Source organism: Pleurodeles waltl, chromosome 1_1, assembly GCF_031143425.1.
Source record: "Pleurodeles waltl isolate 20211129_DDA chromosome 1_1, aPleWal1.hap1.20221129, whole genome shotgun sequence".
In the NCBI taxonomy this organism is placed as follows: domain Eukaryota; kingdom Metazoa; phylum Chordata; class Amphibia; order Caudata; family Salamandridae; genus Pleurodeles; species Pleurodeles waltl.
The window spans coordinates 241849404-241876518 of NC_090436.1; the positions used below are offsets into that span (position 1 = coordinate 241849404).

General features: G+C 44.9%; 1 protein-coding gene across 1 annotated transcript in view; it reads right to left on the minus strand.

The window, feature by feature from the left end:
- The window catches only part of LOC138283501 (complement component C6-like), a 662914-nt gene that overhangs the window by 150953 nt on the left and 484846 nt on the right, over positions 1 to 27115 (minus strand). Inside the window, exons 12-13 of the mRNA XM_069221442.1 lie at positions 24356 to 24527; positions 20650 to 20761 (exon numbers count right to left, since the gene is read on the minus strand). Coding sequence (XP_069077543.1) covers positions 20650 to 20761; positions 24356 to 24527 — 284 coding nt within the window. The remainder of the gene's footprint in view (positions 1 to 20649; positions 20762 to 24355; positions 24528 to 27115) is intronic.

The window sequence follows — 27115 nt, forward strand, 5'->3', positions numbered from 1 at the left end:
AGGGGCCCTTTCCCCACACACTCGAGCCATGGTCGCTTCCAGTCACTGGCCACAGCAGCACTTGCAGTGTAGGTCCTCTTCTGTTGAAGGTCAGGTAGCAAGTGAGTGTACAGATAGAAAATGACAGTCACGTCCACTGCGGTGCGTGCGGCCACCGCCGGCATACATCACCATTGGCTCCTGGAACCTGTAGGCCCCAATGATAACCAATGAGGTGTTGCATGGTGGTCGCCGACCACCTCCCGCAACGGCGTACAATGTCAGCGGAATTACCTCATTTCCACTTGTCAGGGGGGAACAGGCAATGTTACCTAACTGCGTCACAGCAGACATAGGCACATCAACGGACCTGCATGTTCACATACTGTTTCTGCAACAAAATGCAAGACATTTTACTCTGAGGATATCTTTGAATATGACCATCTGCTCACTGTTTTTCACCCTGGAGTTCAACTGCTGAGGATGAATAGAAGATGGAGACATGCCCCCGTGTACAGACCACTGGTGGACCTGGCGACAATGTAGGAAAGGCACATTATCCTTACCTACAGTCTTGATAGGGCCACAATCCAAGAGCTGTGTGCCCAATTGGAGCCAGACCTGATCTCAGCTATCCGCCACTCCACTGGTATCCCCCCTCTTGTGCAGGTCCTGTCATTGCCCCATTTCTGGGCAAGGGGGTCCTTCCAAGCGACAGTGGCCATGGCAGCAGGGATGTCACAGCCTATGTTCTCAAATGTACTGACCAGAGTGTTGTCAGCCCTGATGAAACACATGCACAGCTACATCATATTCCCCCATTTGGAGGATTTGGCCACAGTGAAGGCTGACTTCTATGCACTGGGACATATCCCCAACATCATTGGTGCTATTGATGGTACACATATTGCCTTTGTCCCCCCCCCCAGAGAAATGAACAGGTGCTCAGAAATCGAAAGTGCTTTCACTCTCTGAATGTGCAGATAGTGTGCCTAGTGGACCAGTACATCTCCCATGTCAAAGCAAAGTATCCTGGGTCTGTGCATAATGCCTTTATCTTGAGGAATAGCAGCATTCCATATGTGATGTCTCAACTCCAGAGGCACGGGGTGTGGTTAATAGGTGAGCCCATGGTCCCCACCCAGTGTCTGTTGGTATATGGGTGTGGGGTTGGCCCTAAGGGTGAGTGTCTGGCTAACAGGTATCCCTCGATATTTACAGGTGACTCTGGTTACCCCAACCTCTCATGACTACTGACCCCAGTGAGGAATGCCAGGACGAGGGCAGAGGAACGTTACAGTGAGGCACATGGGTGAACAAGGAGGATCACTGAGCACACCTTTGGCCTCCTGAAGGCCAGATTCCGGTGCTTCCATCTGATAGGTGGGTCCCTGTGCTACTCACCCAAGAATGTGCACCAGATCATCGTTGCATGTTGCATGTTGCACAACCTGTGCCTTTTCTGCAGGAGGATGAGGCTGGAGATGGTCGTCTGGCAGCGGTGGAGCCTGTGGACAGTGATGAAGAGGAGGCAGAGGATGAGATTGTGGACAACAGAACAACTACAATTCAATAGTACTTCCAGTGACACACAGGTAAGACACTGTAACTTCACCTTCCATTGCAGTTTTGTGTTGGACACTGTACATGTCAGCCTGATTTTCCAAATTCTATGGCCACTTACTGTACCCTTTGGCATCTCTGTTTTCAGATATCTGCCCCACTCTGGCTCCTGGTGTGTTTACTGCTGCTCACTACAGGTCATACCTATGTATACATAACTGTACAGTTGATTTGCAATGTTTATAGCTTGTTAAACAAATACATATTTCAATCAATTGACAGACTCCATACTTGTATTTGTTCCAAGGGAAGTCTTATTTCCTGGCGGGGGTCTTGCCAATGTTCTCTGGCTTCTGCCTGGATCACAGGGAATTTTTGCAGGGTGGTTCTCCTTCTGCAGGGGGAGAGGTGCTGGTGGCCTTTTATGTCTGTGGTGGGACCTCCTGTCCACTAGCGTCAGCGGAGGTGGAGGGCTGTTCATCGGTGTGGCAAGTGTCAGGGGCCCGGTGGTGTGCCCCTGCCTCCCACATGGTGTTGGCCATGTCTGCCAGCATCCCTGCAATGGTGACCAGGGTGGTGTGGATGTCCCTCAGATCCTCCCTGATCCCTAGGTACTGTCCCCCTGCAGCCGCTGGGTCTCCTGCAACTTGGCCAGTATCTGGCCCATGGTCTCCAGGGAACGGTGGAATGCTCCCAGGATGTTGGTGAGTGCCTAGTGGAGAGTCGGCCCCTGGGCCTGTCCGCCCCCTGTCGCACAGCAGTCCTCCCAGCTTCCCTGTTGTCCTGTGCCTCTGTCCCCTGTACCGTGTGCCCACTGACCCCAGGTCCCTGATCGTCCTGTGTTTGTGGGGTTGCCTGGGGTCCCTGTAGTGGTGGACACACTGCTGATTGATGTGTGGTACAGAGGGATGGGCCTGCTGGGTGGGTGCTGTGGTGGTGTTTCATGAGGTGGGAGGCTCTGTGGTGGTATGGGACTGTGCCTGGGTCACCGACTGTCCAGAGGTCCCTGATGGGCAAGGTTAGACATCCAGATCCAGGCGTGCAGAGCTGCTGTCATCACTGTGGGCCTCTTCTGGGGAGGGACTGGATGTTGCTGGCACCCCCTCTCCGGTGACGTTGTGTGGGGATCCTGTGGGTATGTGAAAGCAGTGTTATTGTAACTGCGTGTGACATCTTGCATGGGTCTGTTCCCCCCTATGGTTGCTATTACCAAGGCAGCTTTGGCTTGTTAGAGTTGTGATTTGGTTGGCTAAGTGATTTTCACTAGTGTGCATGCTGTGGTGATGGGTTTCCATGCAGGGCTGTGAGTGGTGTCCATGCATTCGTGGTGCATGCAGTGCTGGTTACTGGGATGGGTGGGTTGTGATGGTGGGGTATATGTGAGGTGGTGGGGTGATGGGTGTGAGGGCAGGGTTGAGGGTATGTGAAGGCATGTAGGTAGGGGGGTGAAAGTAGTAAAGATTTGACTTACCAGCATTCAGTCTTTCTGCTACTCCTGCCAGGCTCTCAGGATGCATGATTTCCAAGACTTGCTCCTCCCACGTTGTTAGTTGTGGGGGAGAGGTGGGGGTCCACCCCCAGTCCTCTGTACAGCTATCTGGTGTCTTGCAACCACGGAACGCACCCTCCCCCATAGGTCGTTCCACCACTTCCTGATGTCATCCCTTGTTCTGGGGTGCTGGCCCATGGCGTTGACCCTGTCCATGACTCTCTGCCATACTTCCATCTTCCTATCAGTGGATATCTGCTGCACCTGTGCTCCAAATAGCTGTGGCTCTACCCAGATGATTTCCTCCACCAGGACCCTTAGCTCCTCCTCTGAGAACCTGGGATGTCTTTGTGGTGCCATGGGTGTAGTGTGAGTGGTGTGTGTGAGGGTGTGTGGGGTGATGTGTTCGGGTGTGTGCTGTGAGGTGCGTGGATGGTGTATGGGTGATGGTTTTCTGTGGCTCTGGTTCTGTGGGTGCTCCTGGCGTGTCTCTGTCTCTGTTGTAAATTGTTTGTAGTGGTAAAGGGTTGTGGGTAATAAGGGTGTGTGTTTTATAGTGGTTTGTGGATGTGGGTGTGGTGTGTGTATGTGTCAGGTGTGTGTAGTTTGAATTGTCTGATGTGGTGTTGTTTTGTTAGTGTGTGTGTATTTTGAGCACGCCGGTATGTACCGCCAATGGTTTACTGCGGGTGAATGTCCGCTGCGGTGATTCGTGCGTCATAATGCTGTGGGCGTATTTCTGTTGGCGTAATGGTGTGGGTTTTGGTACTGCCATTTTATCACTGACCTTTGGGCTGGCGGGACAAAATGCTTATGGGGAACACGGGGTGGGAGAGAAGTAGGGAAGAGGTCAGGAAAACTTTCTTAGGTACAGGGGTGGTCATATGATTGAGGGTTGGGAGTAGAGGTAGAGGGAGTGCTCGTCTGACGTGTTGGTGTGCGGTACATGGATGCTGGTGTGTAATGTGTGCATGTGTGTGGTGGGTGAATGTTGGGTGGGTGAGTGGGTGCGTGTTCATTCATTGGGAGGGGTTAGAAATGCAGGGAGAGGGAATGGGAGATATGTGAGTGAATGTTGCGGTGATGTGTGCAAGTGAGGTGGATGTGCTGCAGGTGGCAGAGACGGTAGTCATTGTGAGCACGGATGTGGTGTGTGGGGTGTTTGTCTGTGAGCCTGCTGTTGAGGTGATTGAGGTAATGACAGGAATGCTAGCAGGACCAGTGTGTGATGATGCAGTGCTGGCAGGTGTTAGTGGAGATGTGACTGTAAGGGAGGAGGTGGAGTGGGAAGCGTCAGTTGTGTATGCAGATGTGTGTTGTGTGTGTGCATGCCTGTGGGAACGTGTCTGATGCCTGTGTCTGTTGTAGTGGTGTATGCTGGTCTGTAAGTGTGCTTCGTACAGGTGAAGGGAGAGGGGTTGTGGATTGGGAACAGGTAGCTGGAGGGGGGAAGGAAGATGAAGGGACACTGACTGCCATCAGTGATGAGGCCAGAGCCTGAAACAATCTCTGTGGGTCAGACAAGGCACCGTGAATGTCTTCCAGGAACACATTGGACTGCTGCATCTGGGATGTCAGTCCCTGGATGGCATTCACAATAGCTGTCAGCCTCACAGAGATGGACCTCAGGAGGTCAATAGCCTCCTCATTGAGGGCAGCAGGACTGACTGGGGCTGGGGCAGAGGTGCCTGCGGCAAAGGAGATGCCCACCCTCCTGGGTGTTGGGGCAAGGGCAACTGGGTGGGATGCCACAGGGAGGGCGCTGCTGGTAAGGGAGGTGACAGACAAGGATGGTGCTGGGGTGGTCCAAGATGGATCCGCCCTCTGCCAGGGAGCCGCCATCAGAGGAGGAATCTGTATCAGATGTGGTGGCTGCTCCCCGTGGTGCTCCCCTCGCCCTCCATCCCACTGGTCCCCTCGGCTTCGCTGGTGCCAGCCTCCTGAGTCATGTGGGCTGCTGCTTCGCCACTCGCCAGTGCCCTTCCGCCTTCGCCAGATGATGCTAATGCACACATAGACAGAGGTGGAGAGAGAGAAGGAGAGTGGGAGAAACATAAAGGGAGGAAATGGTGATAACACACACATTCACTTCACATACAAACAATACATAATTCAACCCCTGCCGGGTAAACAAGAGACCATTTTGCAATCAATTACAATTGAGTCATGCAAGTGATACCCAAACTCATCAGGGATCACCTCAACCCTGCAGCTTATTCACCTGAATGAAGACCACTACATGCCTATCAACTGGCTAAATGACAGATCCAACAATCCAGCCCAGGAACATACCAAACCACATGTCATCCATTATGGGATGAGACAAATCTGAGCTCAGAGGAAGTGAGCACACAAACTAACTGACAGGAATGTGTGGAGTACATGTGGTGCAGAGGTCTATTGATGTGGCAAGTGAAGCAATTGCAATGTTCACGAAATATGCCTGTCATTACCCAAATACAGTGCCAATATGATCACCTTGTACTACTACAGTACACGCAGAGTGGAGGATGCAGCCAGTGACATGATAGCGTACTTTAGTGACCCATACGTTCAGGTGAACGTGTGTCACAGTGTTAGCGCGTTAGACCTTATTAAGTAAACTTACAAGGGAGACGCAAGTATGTCGATGAATCTTTTGACTCATTTCAAGGTTTTCCCACCATATATCCCATGCATGTAGACCAATAATCAATAATAATCAATAACATTGGTAATCAATAGGAGTGAGTAATTGTCACACACCATGACCATACAGTCATTGATAACCACACCTTTATGTAAAAGTTAGAATATTTATTTCCCTATATTAACAATACTAATGTAACGTAGGTTAGTCTCAAGATCAAATGATAAACATTCCAAAGCAGTACTGGCCGTCCAAAGCAGCGAAAGAATCGCAATCTAATAAAAGCTTGAGCTACTACACATTCCAGTGTTATAGTACAAATTAATATCAAGAATAACTGTGCAAACAATATCACATAAATTTAGATTGAGCAAAGAAAATACATCAGTTGTTATTACATTTAGCGATCTTCATCAGTGAGAACCCTAACTAACACCAGATCAGAATTAGAATGTTTATACTTCATGCAAAACAATTTAGTCACACAAATTTGGAAAAACATCTAACTATGGCTCTATTAAAATATAGCGGTTGGTACCTAGAAACAAAAGCGAATAGACATGGCAGTCAATATCATAGTCATTATACCTCTCCTCAGTAAGGATCAGCAAACTGTGACAGTCTTCCTCATCAGGACATCAGCCTGGTCAGCAAAGCATCAGGATACAGCATCAAAGTTCAGAAAAGTTAAAGTCTCTAAGCAGTAAAGTTAAGCATGTCTCTTCTCAAGATGGAAAATAATCAAAAATGGCCTGTCTTCTCCCACTGCAGTCTGGCTAAGTTACATTTCATAAAACTACTTCCCACATCCTAATTGGTTTACAAATCGCATGTTCACACTTTGTCCAATGAAACTAAAACTTAAAATCTACATTTCTATTAGTAGATGGGTCACATGTCAATGATTGGCTCCTCTTGTTCCGCTCCCGTCATTCGGCTCGTAAGGTAACAATATTGTTGCAGGTTATACTCCAGTCAGAGACTCCATTGTATTCTCCTGGGAAAGTCAGTCTTGCACACATTACATTATATATTGTTGCATTAGCCAGTACAGCATCCAGCATCTCTAGCAAGCAGTTTCTCATGAGAACTAACTTCAGCTATGAGCACACGGACAGTACAGTGAAAAATCATAATTTACTTCTCTATGCAGACATTTTATTAAACGCCTAAGAAATGCAGCTTGACATGAGGCCGTACAACTAGGCCAAGACCTCTCTAAGTTAAGGCCTACAATTAATAAAGCTAATACATAATGCATAACCCTTAATATGACATATTACTACATTAATCAAACATAAGCTCAACATTTCATATTTATAAGCCATTAACAAGTACACTTTGTGAATATTGGTGGCCACTCAGGTAGTCGCACCTTCAAATGCATGCGTTACTTTCCTCTAAGTTATTACATTTTCTATGCAAATTCAGCACTCAAAATACATGAATATTCATTAATAACTTCATTAATAAATCAGCGTTAACAATAGTACCACCAATTATTTTCCTGCATGGCTCAATATAGCTAACGTGTCACACTCCTACATGATTGGTATGACAACCAGGACTGTACATTCCCTAAATCTCATCTGACCACGTAAATCCCAAGTCCAGTGAGGGCCACAATACACAACCATGCAGAAGTTACCTAACAGTCAACACTTACCCCCTTGTGGCTGCTGTGCTGCCCTCAAGTGCTCATCCATCTCTGGGTAGGCCACCACCAGTATGCGGGCCATTAGGGGGGTCAGGATCCGATGGGCACTCATCCCACATTGGGAGGCCATCCCCAGCTGGGCCTCTGCAGTCTTCCGGGCCCAGCATCTCAGGGCCTTTCTCTGCCTCCTACAGTGGGTGGTCCGCCGGCTATGGACCCCCAGGGTCCGCATTTCCTTGGCGATGGCTCTCCATAACCCTTTTTTCTGGTGGGCGCTGACCTGCATGGGAAACATTCAGAAAATGGGGGACATGATGTCATTAATACCAATACAGCTGAAACCTTTGGAGACACACAACAAACATGGACCATGCACAGTGCCAACATACCACACATATCATGCGCATGAAAAACACTTGATCAGTCATGACATGTCAATGTGCACACACATACATCGTCAAACACCACCCGACACATGGGACAAAGGACGTTGTACTGACCTGTTGCCCTGGAGCACCGTACAACCGCCCATACAGGGGGAGGACCCCTTCCACCAGTTTCACCAGTTTCTTTGTAGTGAAGGATGGGGCCCTATCCCCTGCAGTGCGTGCCATCGTTGCTCCAAGATACAGGACACAGCAGCACACAAAGTGGAGGTCTTTCTTGCCCGAATGCCAGGAGTCAAGTGAGCTGGCACATACAAAATGGTGATTTCAACTGGAGTAGTCATGACCGTCACCGCCGGCAGTGATCGTCATTGGCCCCGGTCTCCCACAGATGTCAATGTTAACCAATGAGGAGTTGCACAGCGGTTCAGACCGCCTTCCGCCATGATGACTTCTGCTGGCGGAACGAGGACACTTACAGCTGTCCAATGCATGCCAGACAGGCGGATGCCATATTAGTCTGTAACATGACTGTCCTGGGTTCACACTGCGTAATTACCTGCATGTCATCATAAACTGATACATTAGGTCACACATTGTGGATTATGACATAAGTAGTGAGTGTCACTACAGGTGTCAGTATATATGATCCGTAAAGTTGAACACATGGAAGGTGTATGTTTACATGTCCTGGATACTTCCACTGTCACAGGGATTATGTGCCATCGCCTGGTTAGAAATGGAGTGTGGAGTAATGTGTCTTCCCACAGCATGACAATCAACTTGCATGAACAAAACTTTGTGACTGTCATATGTCATACTTGGTGCACTACATTGTGAGAGGGTCCCAGATTGTTGTTTGTGCCCCGCCCGGATATCGCCACAATCGAGTGACGATGAATGCACCAGTTTACCGGCCACTCATAGATCATGATACCATGGAAGAGCATCACATCATCCTGACCTATCGACTGAACCGTTTGTGCATCAAGGAACCGGTCGCCCAGTTGAAGCCAGACCTCCTGCTGGGTTTGAGAAATCCCCATGCCATTCCTCCAACAGTCCAGGTGTTGTCAGTCCTGCATATTCTGGTGAGTGGCTCTTTTCAGGTTACAGTGGGACTGGCTGCAGTGTTGTCACAGCCCCAGTTCAGGAAGGTGTTGCAGGGTGTGCTGGATGCCCTACTCAAGCTTTTGCATAGGTACCTTAGGTTCTCACAATGTCCTGAATTGCCCACTGTAAAAGCAGCCTTCTACAACATATCAAATGTCCCACATGTAATTGATGGGATTCACATCGCCTTGGTATCTCTGAGGACAAATGAACAGGTCTACAGAAACCGGAAGACTACATATTCGCTCAATGTACAAGTGGTGTGTCTTGCAGACGAGTACAGGTATCTCCGAGGACCAATGAACAGGTCTACAGAAACCGGAAGACTACATATTCGCTCAATGTACAAGTGGTGTGTCTTGCAGACGAGTACATAACACATGTAAATGCAAAATTTGCAGGATCAGTACATGATTCCTACATCCTGAGGAACAGCAGTGTCCATGCAATGATGTCACAGCTACAGGGAGAAAGGGCCTGGCTCATAGGTATGTGTACTGCTCTCCATGTCAGACGTTTGTACCCCTCTAAACACAGTCAGCACTCTGCCTAGCACTGTTACCTATAGTCATATTTCCTTTTCCACACAGGTGACTCTGGATACCCCAACCTGCCCTGGCTCCTGACACCTGTGAGACATCCAACTACAGGAGGGGAGAACAGGTACAATGAGGCTCATGGCCAGACGAGGCAAGTGATTGAGTGGACTTTCGGTCTTTTGAAAGCTAGATTTCGTTGCCTCCATGTGTCCGGTGGTGCCCTACACTACTGACCAGGGGAAGTATGCAAGATCATTGTTGTATGCGGCATGCTCCATAATCTGGACCACAGAAGGCCCATCCCACTGTTGTAGGAGGGAGAAATTGATGCTGGAGAAGTGCTTGTGGCCGGTGACTCTGATGCTGAGGGAGAGGCAGACGAGAATGAGGCACATGATAACAGGACTGACCTGATCTGTCACTACTTTGAATGATGTACAGGTATGTGTGATTTGCATGTCATCTGCACATGTAAGATGTATTATTGAAGCCAGTCTGTAGCCAGTATTTGCATGCATCAAGGTGTGTGTGGGGACTACAGCATTCCATCTTGGTTTCCGACCCTGAAAGGCAGCTGACTTACCATGAGGGGTTGTGGAAATGCACTGCTGCTAAGGACATGTGTGGAATGCTGGTACCATTGTGGTACAGCCTTATAGTTCTACCAAAGGTTTAGAGTCCTCAGTCTGCCTGTTTGGGTAAATGTAAGGGGGGCTTATCAGTCTTGTCCTGCTGCGTAGGCATGTTATGCTGCATTGTCAGCTGCTGTGTGGCAAGTACCTGTTCATGACTACTCAAGGAGTTGAACAATAGAGGATGTTACCTATGTTACATCTTTCAAGTCCGCATGTGTGTGAGTGCCTTTGCAGGCCCTGACACCTATGTGGTATCATAGCTGCTGGGCCAGTCATCCTGTGTATGTGTTCAAATGCTGTGGATGTCTGATTGTAGTTCACATGCCTTACAACATTGTGCCTGATTCCATTTTATTTTCCCTCTTAAGGTCACATCTCTGTCTGCAAGCTGATTACTGTTTTGTCTGTTGCCATCGTAGACACTGGATATCATTACAATTTGGATGTACTTACACACCTGCTGGAGTGTTAGGTACATCTGTCTTTTCAACATTATTGTGGTGCCAACATGTGTATATATTTGCTGCTTGGAAACAGGATTGCCACTACATACAATGAAGAGACTTGCACAATGACTTGTTTTATTTTGTGTTTATTAAGGGTGCAACAGTGGCACACCCAGTTCAGATGAGGGATCACTTCCTGGTGGGGGGACCTGGTATTGGCCTCAGGTCCCTCAGCTGGAGGAGTAGGGGTGCTGGTTGCCTGTGGGTCCTCCTGCTAGCCCTCCATTCCAGTAGCAGGTGCTGATGTTGATGGCAGTGGTTTTGCCTGACTACTGGATGGGGCCTGCTGTTCGGTGGAGGATGTCCACAGGATATTGTTCAGTTCCTTGTTCTCCCCTAATATGGACACCATAGTGGCACTGAGTGCCTGCCACTGCTGCATGGCCTCCTGGTGGCATTCCTCCTGCAACCTTTGGGTGTACTGCAAGGTGGTGAGTATCTGGCCCATTATGTCCTTGGTTTGCTGGTAGGCTCCCCGGACTCTAGAGACAGCCTCTTGGACAGTCGTGTCCTGTATTTGCCTCATCCCTTGGCCACGATTGCCCTCCCACTGGCCCTTGCCCCCTGTGCCTGTGCCTCTGGTGCAGTGTGCCCCCTCCCACTGACACCAGGACAGTCATTGTCTTTGATTTGCACCGTTGACTCCTGCCCCTGTCCTGTGGGAAACACTGATGTTTGATGTGACCTTGGGACACTGGTATGGGAAGGTGGGCTCTGCTGTGCACTGGCTGCCACTGGGGAGGTGGTTTCAGTTGTGGGCAGGGTGAGGCTGGTGGTGGTGGACTGACCACTCATCACTGGTGGGCCAGGTTCGTCGTCCATATCCAGACTTCCTGGGGAGCCCTCCCCTATTGGACCTGCTTCCAGGCAGGGCTTTCTGTCACTGGCCTCCTCTGCTGTGTGGGGGTACTTGGGAGACCTGTGGAATGAGAGGTATTGTGTCAGATGATGGTATTGTAGCAGTGACACCCCTTGTTGTATGCCATCATTGACTGGATTTGCAGGGCAGTGATGGCATTGACAGTTACTAGTCCACTGCTTTTGTTACCATCATTGGAATGTTGCAATGGCCCTATTTTGGAGAGCAGTTAATGTATGTCTTGCTACTGTCATTGCCATGTACAGATGTGCATTCCTTATACTTATTAGTGATGAGGAGTGACATGGTTTCACGTGCATTTGCAGAGATGTGAAGTGGATGTAGCAGTCATGCAAGGGTAGGGAGTGTTGCAATGTGGTAGTTGTGGTACTTGCTGCAGTGTGGGGATATTCATGCACTAGGTGGGCCTGTGAGGAAATGGTGTCAGTAGGGGCTGTGGCATGCAAGGGTGGATATTGGGTCCATGGTGGGCTTGTGCACGTTAGGGTGGTGGGAGGGGGTAGGAGGGTAGCCACGGTACATGCTGTGCACAGTGACATGTTGGTCGGGGAGTGCAGTTGACTTACCAGTGTCCAGTCTCCTAGGATTTCCAGTCAGCCCTTCTGGATGTAGAATGGCCAGGACTTTATCCTCCCACAATGAAAATTCTAGGGGAGACAGTGAGGGCTCACCACCAATCCTCGTGACGGCGATTTGGAGCCTGGAAGCCATGGCCCGTATCTTCCCCCGTAGGTCGTTCTACCTCTTCCTATTGTCCTCCCTTGTGCGTGGGTGGTTCCCCACTGCATTTACCCTGATGACTATCCTCTGCCATAAGTCGTTCTTCCAGGCTATGGATGTCTGCTGGACCTGTGCTCCAAACATTCACGGCTACACTCTGATGATTTTGTCAACCATTACCCTCAGCTCCTAGTCTGAGAATCGTGGATTTGTTTGTGGTGCCATGCTGGTTGGGTAGTGGTTGGGGGTGTATGTTGTGCAGGGATGCTGGGTGTGCTGTCTGTTGGTGTGAGTTTGGGTAGTGGTATGTGCGTGAGTTCTGTGGTGCTTGTGTGCAGTGGTGTGTTGTGTGATGCGTGTTCAGCGTGATGGTGCCTGTGATATCTAGGTGTAGTGCTGCTTTTGCTTCGCTCTGTTAAAGTTTCTGGTTGCAAAGGGTTCTGGTTATGTGTGGGGGTGTTTTGTAGTACTGTGGACAGTTGTGTGTGTATGTGTCACAGGTGTTGGATAATGGTATTGTCCAATGTGGTGCAGTGTTCTGGTGGTGATGCATTTTTTCCCACGATGGTTCGGACTGCCAATGGATTGCATCATGTTGGGACCGCAGTGCTGATTTGTGAATCGTTATTTGCCAGGCGGGATGTTCTCGGCATGGTGCTGTTGCCGCCTCCTTCACGCCGTCATTTCGGCTAACGGTGTCATTTTTCAGTGTATTGTTGGTGGTGTTGTGTGGGTGATTCGTAATGTGGCAGTCTTCACACCGCCATCACTGGTGGTCTTTCGGCGGCCGCTTGCACGGAAGTCTTTGGTAAAGACTGCCAAACTCGAAATGACCACCTGAGTCTCTTTATGGGTCGGGTAAATTGTAGACTGGAAGAAATAAAGGAGAGATTGCAACCAGTGGCACAAATGCCTCACTGGAACACAAGTAAAACCAAAAAATTAACAGAGGCCAACATTATAACGTAGAAAATTGAAAAGTTGGAAAACAGATTATGGTGGCCAAACATTTAGGAATTGTAGCTCACTGCCGAGGTCTAAAGCAGTTTTTAAAGGTATAGGCATGAGAAGCAGGGGAACACCTACAACGAAAATGGATATTAACCTATGAAAGCATTCTACCCACTGAGGATAGAATGTTCTAAATTAAACAGGGAGAGTCAGAAAGGCAAGAGCTGGAATATTTGAGCACAAGGTCCGTTATCGTTTAAGCTGCTTCACTTTCTTCAGTGGAGCTTCTAAAATTCCAATATTCAAATACTGCATTATAGCTCACTGCTAATGCTGATAACTTGTTAAATGCAAAAAGAACAGTTGAACAGGACGGAATGTGGAACAAATCAAACATTCACCCCCAGTCACAGATCTGGATTTAATCCATCATTTTTTTTCCTCACCATGCTAATCCAGTTTGGACCCAGTCATATGAAGATCAGTCTTGACCCTGTTCCCCATGGGAACAGTCAAGCCCGAACTGCCAGACGAAGTCCTCCCTGGACCAGAAACAAGCATCCTGAGACAGGTTTCAGGATATTACCCCTCTTCAGCCAGGCTTGATTGAACCTGGTGGCATAGTGAGCTTGGGACCCACATCTGGGCATACCCTTCCCACTTGGGGCGACAAATGCAAAAGGAACAGTTGATGGACGGAATGCAGAACAAATCAAATATTCACCCCCAGTCACAGATCTGGGTTTCATCCATCAGTTGTTTTGCTCACCATGCCATTCCAGTTTGGACCCAGCCATATGCAAATCAATCAATCAGATCTGTGACTGGGGGTGAATGTTTGATTTGCTCTGCATTCTGTCCATCATCTGTTGTTTTTGCAGATAACCTGTTAAAGCCCTCTTCCTGAGTTATAGGCCTGCACTTCAGGCAAGGGCAAATAACCAGGTGAAATGCCTTTAGTATGGCCTGAGACAGAAAGGCTATAATTGTATCAGAACATTCCACTACCTGAAGTGAAAGACAAGAATTGAAACGTTGGAGCTGTAGTTCTATATTAGCTATTATTGACCTTGAGCAACCACATTCTCTCCTTTGGAGCTCCCAACAACCCAAAGTTCTAATAAAATTAATGATGCTTGAGGGCGAAGAATAAACTGAGCACAAGTGATGTATGGATAAAGGCTTGGAAGATATATCAGTAATAAAGATGCAAACGTGCTGAATATTTTTTGTGAAGGACTCAGTACAATATAAAATTATTCTGCAAACTACATTTTAGATGTCACAGACAGAGGACCATATTCACAAACTGCATTTTGTAGTAATTTAGTAGTACTACAATAGTACTGCTAAAATACTACAAAATGGGTGTAATTTAGGGAGAAGAAAGGAGGGGTAAAGGGAAGGATAAGGCGAGGTTTAGGGAGGGACAGACACTCACCAACCAAGGACTAAGCTCATTGCTACTCAAAAACTGCACTCCTAAATCTACTGCAGCTACAAATTTCCTATTACAGTAGCAATGTACTCCAGCACAGACATGGAGTATGTCCAAAACTACACAAGGCCACATACAAAAATATTATGTTAAAGGATGTTGCAAAGATTGCCAATGTGTTCTCAGCTTTCTTACGTTCAATTCTGTATCATAAAACCTATTTTGGCATGCTTTACGTAACAATATGTTTTCATGTACCAATGCCTTCATTTTGACTGGAGGTGCACATTTGGACTGAATGTGGAGGGAACAAAGTCCTAGGGCTTACCCTGCTCTACCCACTTTTCTTTTCCATAGTCCAAAGTGTCTTTGGGTTGTGACTAAGATATAATTTTGAAGGGAATGAATGAAGCCTTTAGAGGCTTTGGGGAGCTTGCTGAATTGTGAACATGCCGCAAAATAATACCTTCCAATGATTTTCTTTTTGGGTCTCCGTTTTTTAGCATTGACTTTCCAGCTAATTTAAGTGACAAATAAGCCCATCAGATTTATTAAGATAGAGGCTGGAATGAATAACTTTCATGCTGAACAGCAATTTGACTTTTTTCATGACCTGGTAAATTAACAGTGTTCCTTGGTTTGTGAAATTGTGACTGTAATTGTAATAGGAATCAGAGCCAGACAAAAATACTTGCATTGAAGATGGTTTCATTTGTCCCTAATAGTATGAAATAACTAGCTTCGTAGTTCAACATAACAGGTGATATTTTCCACTCATCCTTGGAGTTGCACTGGTCCAATCAGATTATTGCTAGCTTTTGGCATTGTCCATTCAGAGAAGGAAACATTTGGAGGGCTGTATGTAGTACATTTGTTTGTGGACAAATGACAGGTTGTCTATGTTGTAGTGTTGTATAGCCATTTTAGTTATAGCTCCATGCACATTATTTTAACATAGTAGGCCTGCCGCTGTGCACTTTAACATAGATGTATTTTATTCGGTTTTGCTTTATTATTGTTACAGTAGCCACTTGTTTTATTTTCTCTCTATCTGACTGTTTTAGCTTAGGCCAGCACTCTGTTCTCAAACAAGACATTCGTGCTCACTCTGTGCTTCTTCAAGGCTACAGCAGGATAGGTTTCCGGTGAACGTGGTATAAGTTTAGTCTCTGAAATGCATAGAAAATACACATCCTTACCTAGGAACATTTTCTTTGAACACCAACTGTTTTATTATATAAACACTTCCCTTTCCCTTGCACGTTAGAGGGAGATTCCAGCTAGAGAACCACAACTGTATGCTGATTGCCGAATGCTTCGCTACAGCTGTTTTGCAGACTTCAGACCTTTGCTCAGGTATTGGGGATGATGTCTTCCCAGGGGAACATGAATTGCAGAATTAGAGCTTAACACGCTGTGCTCTATCGTAGCCTGGGTAGGAATTAGTCTGTTGACTCTGGTGATGATATGGTAGCATTATTTGTATGTTTTACTCTCCTTGTCACAATTTTAATCTTGTCATGTTGTATCATCCTGGTTATTGCAGTCCATGCTTTGCTATCTAAGATGCAGTCACTTTATTAAAGCATTATTGACACATATACTGCCTCTGTTTGTCATTGTGTATGTGAGACTAATGTAACTGAGAGAAACGGATGAGACCTGAGTGACCACGGCTTCCCTGAGAAACCAGTTATGTCATGCGCTCGGCTGCCCAATCATACCTGCCCTTGGGTAGAGATGAGGCACTGCTAGTTAGCCAGAGCAGAACCCGTATTGGAGTGACAGGTGTCACCTGTAGTGGGTTAGACTCAGGGGGTCATTCTAACCCTGGCGGTCGGCGACCGCCAGGGCTAAAATGACGGAAGCACCGCCAACAGGCTGGCGGTGCTTCCTTGGCCATTCTGACCACGGCGGTAAAGCCGTGGTCAGAAAAGGGCAACCGGCGGGTTCCCGCCGGTTTACCCCTGGCCCAGGGAATCCTCCATGGCGGGGATTCCGACCCTCTTACCGCCATCCTGTTCCTGGCGGTTTTCACCGCCAGGAACAGGATGCGGTAACGGGTGTCGTGGGCCCACTAACAGGGCCCCACTAAGATTTTCAGTGTCTGCACCCGTCGCACCCCTTCGACTCCGCCGGCTCCATTCGGAGCCGGCATCCTCGTAGAAGGGGGTTTCCCGCTGGGCCGGCGGGCGGCCTTCTGGCAGTCGCCCGCCGGCCCAGCGGGAAAGCCAGAATGGTCGCCGCGGTCTTTTGACTGCAGTGCGGTCATTCGGCGGTTCCCGCTTGGCGGGCGGCGACCGCCGCCCGCCAATGTAGGAATGACCCCCTCAGTCTCCCACACAACAGGCGATTCTGCCACTCGAAATCCAGTAGTCTCATTACAATAATGAGAGCCTACGCGACAGTTGTATGTAGTTGTAAATAGAGGATCACAAATAGTTCATTATTCATCTTTTTTGCTAGATCCAGGGAATCCCCAGGGAAGAGTGTCATGGACCATGTCAAGAGCAATATATCAACATTGAGATACCCAGATCTGCTACCATTCCTGCCCAGTTCCTTTGGTATTTTGGTACATTTTCTGAATTAGACAATTTTCTTAAAGGAATGGGGAGTTTGGAGTTTTCCTTCCTCTGGGTTTAGCTCAGGGGAAAAACACTTAGCAGTTTAAGATTTTTTTTCAGTCTCCAAATACCTGTTGAAATACTCGGGGCTTGAACTCACTCATCACTGTTGGCCAAAGTAAGTTTTTTAGGTCAATCTTTAGTCATTGACATCTTCTGTTATAAATGGGGTTGAACATCCTCAGATATTTCCTTAGCAAACTGTGCTTTAGCCACCATGGTTCTTCTATGTATGAGCTGATTTGGGAAACCAAGAACAGTTACATTGGTTGTAAAGCAAAATTGTCCCAAGAACTAAGGGGCCTCATTGTGAGTGTGGCAGTCCAAGGTCTGTCATACTTGCATTGATGGTTGGACTTCCACACTGTGGGCAGGATCACGGATCTCAGCAGGATGATGGCAGTCGGGATTGTAACCAGCCATGGCAGCACTGAACTCAGCACCACCTGGCTGATTACAACCCTACTTTCCACCAGCCTTTTCAGGGCACAGACAGTGCGCATTCTGAGGGTGCTGGAGTGCTAGGATATTGACCTTGGCTCCCTTAAACGAGGCAATATCCTAGACGTGTTCCCACCGGTCAACTCGGCAGGAATGTGTATTGCAATGTTCCCGCCGGTCAGCCCGGTGGGAACATTATAATATGCATGGGGATCCTCTCTGCGGCATTGGTGGTCCCATGGTGGGACCGCGAAAGTTGCAATCAGGCCCTCTATATAGTAACCTAGAGAATGGGCCATAGTTTGGAGTCAGCTTTCGCCAGAGGCTTGGCTTGATATTTTTCCAAGACCATATGGTAACCTGTGAGAGACCGTACTCAATACAAGTGATCATAACACTGGGATATGTGGATAGTTTTAATTAGACATTTAGATGCCTAATTTGTGCTCCCTGTCAAAGGAAAGCAAGTAGCTGTTCATATCAAATGTTTTCATCGGTGACCTAACAGGCTTCTGCAAGGCACCATAGAATGCTTTGATCATGGTGGACCACTGCAAATAAGGTGGAGTTTAGGTAAAAGGTCTCTGTTGGCAAGTGAACATTGCCAGAATTGAGCTCCTCATCAAAGAGTGGGTGTGAGAGGTGAGTCATTGAGCAGGTGGGAGGGTTTCCTACTGGCATTAAAGCAAAGTCAGATACTCTCCCGCCATAGAGGGAGGAGATAAAAATACAACAGTTCATAATTGGTATTACTGCTTGACCCCTGTGACTTAGGTGGTAAGATATATTAAGTGTCTGCTGAATGGCCTCACAGGTGGAATGCTTTCACCCTCTTGAATAAAAAAGTTGTATAACTAAAGTGGGTAACATTCTGCATTTTGAACATGGACATTTTCTTTTTCTTGACTGCTATTAAATAGATGTGTTAACATTTGGATACTAATGCTCTGTGTGAGGGCAGAGGGGTTACTTTGAATAATGTTGACTTTACTGTTTGATATACTCATTGAGTACTGTGGCCATGGTGTCATTAAGCTATTCTGATGGGTGCTTGTGAATTTGCAATATGATCTGCTACGTAACATGTTATGAATATGCACAAAAAAATGAAAAACAATAAGGAACAATTTAAAAGGAATATGGGTTCTGTTGGTAGGTCTTCAACTAGTTTTTCTGAATAGGAGCTGTCATTTGTTAAAGTGATGCTTGAATTCATGGTATGAAACCCTTCTTAATTACTGTGGCACAGTGGGTTATGATAGCCCTTTCGTGAGCCTTATTGACTGCTTTTGATTTTGTTTGACTATAGATTTGTAGATTTGTAGATAGTGTTGATAGAACATTGATAGAACAATTTTAGAAATGGTTGTGCATAGCTGGATTCCAGGATGCCATTGTTTGGGTTCATGGTTGTATTCATCACACACTTTTAATGTGGAAAAATAAAATAAACTTCTCACTCCTATGAGAGAAGCTCAGTGCATTTGAGCATGACCTTCTTATTTTCCAAGTACATGCTGAGTCCAACAGAATTGATGGCTTGGGAGACATTTTGTAGCTTGGTGGAAAACAACAGTTAGACAGTTATAGTCCCTTTGTTATTTAAGCTATCTTGACTGGGTAACCGTCTTTTCAAAGATAGTAAAGAATAATGTTCTATTTTTGCCATCTGGATTTTAGTTTGGTGTTCTTAGATGGTTCGGTTTATAAATGAATGCCTCTCAGTGTAAACCAGTGTAGTTCTCTGTATGGCTTGGATGCAGTAACAGGTCTTGTGTACGAGTTCTATTTATGACACCAGTTGTAGTGGTAATGATACCTTCAGCGACCATCACCAATAGCAATCAGTAGAGCGAATGGTGTTCAACTTTAGAAAGCACAAAAAGAGCATCCTACACAGTAGTGATCTGGGTGGACTAAAGATACGACTTCAGCTGTCAGGAGAAATGATATCTGCAGTTTTCACAGGGAAACAGAATCATAGTGAATGTTCTCTCTTTTTCTTAGTCAACCCCATCCCTCTACTGTTGAAACCTTCCTTACCTCTCTTTCTAGTTTGGGAGCATTTGGATTAATTAATTTCATAATGGAGAACAAGGCTGTTGAGAGTAGGTTCATGGAGTGATCCCTCAAGGACAGAAGGAAGGTTACAGTGAATAGCAAAAGTGTCTACTTGGTTGATACATCTTGGACCTGAGAGAGAATGAATCAGAATTGGTGTCTAGGCAATTGTACATCTTAAAGGATGCTGAGGGCCATTTAATGACCATCAACATCTTTGTGGTCCGGTCTCTGCCATCAGGGGAGGGTGTTTAGCATTTAATATCCACGCTAAGGAGAGAATGTTTGGTTTATTGTAAACTAAATATATTTAGCTACTAGTGTCTGACAGCACATCTCTAAGCATTTATTGCTTAGGATGGATTCTTTGTGGCTCACTTCAAGTCCACAGACGATTAGGGGAATTTAAATAGATGAGGCTATTCAACCCATTTATTGAAGTATATTTGACAGATAATATGGGTCACTATTAATAAACATTTATCTGAAAGAGAGTGTTCTTGTTGGCTTTAAAAAAAAACCCACAGGTGGGTGGTCATAATGTGTATACTTAGTTTAGGAAGATGCGTGCATTAGGATCATATTTAACTTCCTGGTTAAGAGTGCATACTACAAACAAGTAGAAGGGCTTTATGGATCACTCCTCAAAGAGGACAGAGCCGAGACAGAACCGAGACTGCTCTAATGTGTACAGAAGATACCAAAATCAATCTATGGGGAGCCACATATTGAAGAAAAATTGCTAGCAAAATTATTGAACACTCATAAATTCTAAGCTACTTGTAGCACCACAGTTATTATTCAGTAATATATTTTTAGAGCAACAAATACTAGGAACTAGAAGCAATCAAACATAACTACAAAATACATTTAATGTTAATGTCTTTCATCCTGGACACTTCCTACACACATTTTAGAACATATAGGGGTGTTTTGGTAAAATATGCAACACATTTTCAAAGTCGAGACAAGTGAGCCTGGAAATGGCTTCTACATTTTTCTTCATTTTGTATCTGTTTGTTTGCAGCAACTCACTCTAAGGAATGAATTTTCAGGTGATACTGGTTTGGCACATCCATTGGTAGGTTCACGATCTAATTCATCTGTTTCCTTTCTTTCTTCGTCATCACTAATACACAAGGCTCCCCTGTAACACACAAGCCAATTGAAAACACTTGAGGATAAATATATTCAGGGTTCACACCTCAATGCAGCATGCTATAGGTAACACACAGAGCTATCCAAATGCACAATTTCACATCAGATATGGTGTATTGGTGTACCTATAATGCACTACTCTATTCAGCTGGCTGCGAAGTTTCCCTTTTGAGTCCTGTTTGATTTTAAATCAACCATGTGTCCAGGCGTTCTTGACACAGGGCCAGAATAAAGGCTGCAGCTAAAAACATTAGTCAAATAAGTCACTACCAACTGACAGCCACCTGATGTCATTGATAAGGAGGGGGTACTCTTGTTACTACTACACAGGCAGACAATTTGAAAATCCTACCAATCCATCAGTGTGTTTAGCTCTATTAGAGAACAAAGCAAGAATCACCTCAAATGCACCAGTGGCAGCATTTTGCCATGGGTGCCCCATGCGAAGAATTTCCTCATGTATGCCAATGCCAATATTATTCCACAGCTGCCCCATAAGCCAAGAATTACCTTGAGTGTGCCATTACCAGTATTTCACAGCTGGTGCCCATTACACCAAAAATTGCCACCAAGAATTATCTCCAGTACGACATTATTTGTCATGGTTGTCCCCTCTGCCAAGTATTACCTCTAGAATGCCTGTGCCAGTATTTTGGTGACTGTGACTCATTCTCATTCAGTCACTCTTAATCAATCATTCTTGCTTATGTGCAATCATCCATTCTTATGCACACTCTTGCACTAAATTTTTCTCTCAATTTAAATCTAGTCATTATGGCAAGGTGGCCTGCGCATAAGGTAGTTTTCATTGACTATTGCCTGTATATTCCAGGACTGGCCACACTCATTGTGATGGCCATTTCTGGAATATGAAGGCAATTGGCTGCTGTATGAATTCCAGAAACCATGATGCCCATTCCTTGCACATGGTGGGCAGTAGTGTACACATGGTCAGGATCTAGGCTATTTCTGTGTGTCCCCCCCCCAACAATAAGGTGGCTGCTCATAGCTGCCCATAGCTTTTTCACATCAAATAAACATCTATGGTGTTTGATGGCTATGACTAGCTAGTGTGTGATGGGTACCCACGCATGTGCTTATGATACATAAACATTCATATGATACATCAGCATGGAAGTCAGGTTTTGTCCACGTGTGGCAGTAGTATATGTGAGTACTTGCCGGTATTTGGTGACACAACTGGTTGATTATTAAAAGAAATGCTGGTATGTTAGTCTCAGAAAGATATTTGAAAAATGCACACAGCTCTGTAAGGAAATTTGGGGCCATATGTATAGAATTTAGGGATTGCGATTTCTTAATTGTGATTCTTTGTGATTCAGAATTAGGAAATCTCAATTCCTAATATATGAAACCCATTGAGCGATCCCGAATGGGATGGCAATTGACCTACCTAATGAATGTTAATAACACACACAGTTTCCTCTTAATAGATTCTGGAAGGCCAAACTTTATGAAATTTGTTTGGCCAAAATGCTTGAAAAAAAGGAATACATGCATATTTTCAAGAGTTAAATATGGATTCTGAGCATTATGCCTAGTTTCCAAGCTGACCATTTGGACAGGTAGCATTTGCCACACTAATACTTTTAACAAAAAGTATTGGTATTTACTAGGAGAGATTAATGCCCTACCCTATTCTGCATAGTTTATAACTAGGGCCTAAGATTCTGAATTCATTTGAACTTACTACTTCCACGCCCTTCAAGCAAATCCTCATTTATCATTACAAATCTACTTGGAAGGGACAGGATAGAAATAAAAAAGGGAATTACAATGAAAGTGAATAACAATTGTGTATACGTCTTGAAGAAATGACAGCATGCAATATCAAATGTAGGGACTAATCACAAACTGCATTTTGTTGTATGTTTAGAATTACTACAAAATACTACTAAAATGTGACCTCCATCTCCCCCCAACTGCGGAGATGTTCACACAAGTAGGTATACATTTTAGTAGTAAATACTGTAGGAACATGGAGAAGTGGCTGCAAAATGGGGAACAATATTTGAGATGATCAGAACATTTATGCGTACAATACTGAGTAACTTTACTTTCGAAAACAGTGAATAGTCAAAGGTATAAAACATAATAAAAGTTTAACTTTGAAAATGTAGATATAATCTTGTGTAAAGTTACATTTGTGAATACCCATCTATGGGTTTCATCTAAATATTAGAGACACTGGACTGAAAAATGTTCCGTTTTGACAAATTTTTATGAGTTTTTTTTTTGCTAGGTCCCTCCAATATACATGGGAAAAAGAGGCTTGTTCAAAATATCATAAAAGTATTCAGAAATTTCACAAAGCTTTCTGCAAAACCTGTGGTTCATGTGGGAAATGCATTGAAAAGTGTGCTGTACGATTCACTATTTGGCCACATGCTTTAGAAGATTATCAAAGATTGGGGCTTTTCAACACATTATGGAGGGAAGCCTCTGCAGGCATTCTTTGATTCATTTGCATTATTTCATGAGTGAAACACACAAAAGGTAACAAGAGGAATGCCTGCAATTTGTATAACCATGGGCAATCGCTCTGGGTAGCATCTCAATCCATAATTATTTTTCTCACTGTGCCACCTCAGTTTGAACCCAGTGAAATACAACTCAGCCTTTACGCTGCTCCTCATGGGAAGGGTCCAGCCTGAACTGCCGGGTTTGTCCTAGTTATGGGCTCATCAGCCAAGCTTTCAAGTTGATACCGACTACACTATGGTGCAAGAGGGCCTGTGTTAGATCCAGGATTGTTTTTGAGAAGGAAGGGACACTCTCCTGCACAAAAACAATCCTCTGAGGCTCTTTCTTCTTTTATGTGTGCTGCATTCTGCAGCACACATAGAAAGGGGACAAAATGAGGAGAAATAAACGTATTTCTCCTTGCTATGCCTCCCCTAGAAATGCATACAATTTTGATGTATTCCCAGGCCTATTATGTGGGTATGTACTAAAAAACATTGGTGGATGCATGTGACCACCACGCCTTCCCAGGGAGTGCACTGCCTTGTTTTACTTCAGATTTATTATGCCACACATAGCCATGCAATGTGACTCTGCGAGGCACAGTAAATCTTACGTAAGGGCTTGGATTGACCTTGTGTTGCCTTGGGTGAAGCAAGGGAATTGCAAGCCCTTAATAAATCTGGACCTTGATTTATGGGTTCTATTAAATCTCTTTACTTCCTACTGAAACCAAGAGAGTTGTGAATTGGTCCACCTGCCATTTCAATAGAATGCGTGCTGATCTATGCTCCACGCAAAGAAGCAACCAAGGATATATGGATCATCACTGTCTGCTTAGAAAATCATCACTATCTTTGGTCATAAACAAAATGAAAGTACTAAGTGTCTTCACTCATTCACAAATGGTTGCACATTCATAGTTTCTTCTCCAAAACACAACTCAGCTCATTCTCAAAACTTCCAATAGTTTGCACCCAACAAGCATGCTTTAACATTCATCAAAGTGAAAAGTAATTCTACCATTTATCATAGTAGAATATAATCTCGCCCTTCATTGTTACACAATAATTAGGTGCATGTTCGAGATCGTTCTTACCCATCTAAGAATATTGAAAAGTGACAGTCTTCTTCTTGTTCACTCTCCCCTTTGCAGGGCTTGCCTCCATTCAGCGGTGAGGGATTATTGCATTGTCTTGTCCTTTTTCTCTTAAAGGAAGGATTGCATGGGCCCCACGCAGACCAACAACTCCAATACCCATCAACGGCAACTTTAATATGTAAACAAATACAGTAGTAATTACTTCAACTCACCCATTAGTGTAGATAGTTAGCTTTATTATTTAAATTCATACAGCTATATGAGGGCAATACCAGACGTGATTCTGTATGCAAACTAACTTTTCAGACAAAACATACAAATAGGTTAATGGTGTCCCTTAGTGGTTATTGCCATCCGAGGCAGAATTATGTAAATTGCACTGGTGGGTGTAAATACTATGGTGTGCTGAGTTGTGGTGTGGATGCACATTAGCTCGGTATTATTTATTTATGCATTCTCTTTTATATTGAAAATGTCCATTACCTTTAATGGGGTATGATGTGTAAGAAAGTGGTTTATTAGTTGTGAAGGTTGTGAATGCTTCACAGGTAACAAGTCTGCAACTCCCCCTTTGCTAGAAACCAAGTACCCAATCGTAGCACCTGACTCTCTCAGGGCAGCAAAGAAAAGCAATACACAGCCTAGTTAGGGGAGATGGTGTGTTAGGAGTCCAGCTAGCTGGTAACCAACAAACAGCACTCAATAAATCATTGTTCAGTCAGTGAGTCTTCTCATAAAAAACAGAATTACTTTAATACGCACACACTACTAAATGCTACACATTTATTAGAAATAGATAGATTTAGGTACATTGAAATACGTTTGGTGACATCATTTGGACAGTTCACACCCACTGAAACAACAATCATAATCTCCACCTTACCTATACTCGATGCAATATAAGAGGGTGTCATTATGAAAAATGCAGGGCTACCTGCTTTGTGTGGGTGTCACCACATTAGAAAAATCAGAAAACTTGACATAAATCACTATTGAAATTAATCAATATAGTATCACCTTTTAATACTATTCGCTATAATATAGAACCGTGCATTGTTGACCATCATCACTGTCAAGCATTGTGTTGAGTATCATATGTCTCAGAGTCTTATTCCTACCTCTCCTATGCTGATACTGTAGCTTTCAGACCAACAAACAGGGGTACAGACTCCAGGAGCATTTGAAATCATCAAACACCTCTCCCAAGATCACAGATTTAAATTCCTGGGAGTCTTAGGGCCACCCTTCGGGAACATTCTTTTGGAGGCTGCTGAATTTCCTTCAGCCTCCCACCCAACAATGCGCCCCCAAACCTCTGATGGCTGCGCACTCCTGCGGCAGCACAAGGACCATTAGGTATATTTTTCAAGTACCCAGAGGATTCTGCAAAATGCCCTGGGAAAACAATTTTACATGTTTTTTTATTTTACTGAGGGAATAGCAAGTAATAAAATTGCAGGTGACATTTTCTCTGTAAACGTCACATCATTTGTAAAGTATTTGTCCACAGTGCAGTCGTGTTGAAAGGGTGCCAAGGCCCTGATGCCATCAAGGACAATGCATTTGCCTGTTTCTGGGTGGGTAGTTGTAGACAGCCATGTTTGGTGTGCATTGGGCCCCTAACATCCTTTGGTTCCATTATTACTGAACCTACTGCACCACCAATAGCAACACATCCTGCTTTATTGTTTTGTCTGCATTACTTGCCCCAGTGCAAAAATCCAAAGCATTTGAAGCTGGGTCATCTAACATAACAGGTGCAGAAAATACTCTTGACTCCAAGTTCCAGTTTGCACTTGTTTTCCTTATGAGTATCTTTACCTCTTTCTTTAAAGTTTGGTTCTTCTGTCCTTAGTTGCCCCGCTAGGCTTATCTTATTCACACTTCCTCCTTTTTCAACTGACTTTTATGCTTATTCCTTAATATTGTACATTTATTAATATCACATCCCTCTTTTTCTCACTTCCTTCTTCCCATATAAATGAAGCTTCCTCACTTCCTACCATCTCCTCTCTTGCTCCTTTCTTCAGTTTCTCCCTACAAATCATCATGTTTACCTCTCTTACTTTCTCTCTTATCTCCCTTGTAACATAGCATTTATTGTATCCCTCCTCTTTACAAAGGCACAAGAAAACAGTGTTGTTGCTTACGTGTGCTGCCCTTAAGTGAGAGTGAGGAAAGGTGAAGCTGGAGGCCATATTGCATCTGAGTAAAATGAAGTTTTCAACTAGACACGGTGGATGAACCTAGACACATAGTACAAATAGCAATGGAATAAGTTAAGGGTAAAGCTTGAGATCATAAACATATGGTTTATTAGAAAGTGATGGGTACATTTGGTAAGACAAAATAGAGCCTCTAGTCCTCATCTGGTGTCAGATTCCTACACTGTTAAGTAAGGTATTGCAATAATTTTAACCTAGAGTCCCTGGTGGTGAAGTCCTCTGTGTCAAAGTTCCCACTCATTACCTGTGATCTGATGTAGGTTGCATCATATAATGTAATGTCCTGTGGTGTCATTGTCAGCTTGAATGTCATGTGATGTCATTTTTGTGATGTCATCAGTATGCTGAGTAGATTGTTTGAAACCTGAACTATGCAATCTCTTTTTGGTAATAGAATGTTGGCAAGTATGTATCTTTTGCTGGGTGTAAAGCTACAGGAAAACCTTTGCTGTAGTTGATGTAGGCTGGGCAGCAAATCCAGAAGGTCTCCGTTAGACATGGTATCGTTTGGCACGGTTTCCCCTGACTTTTT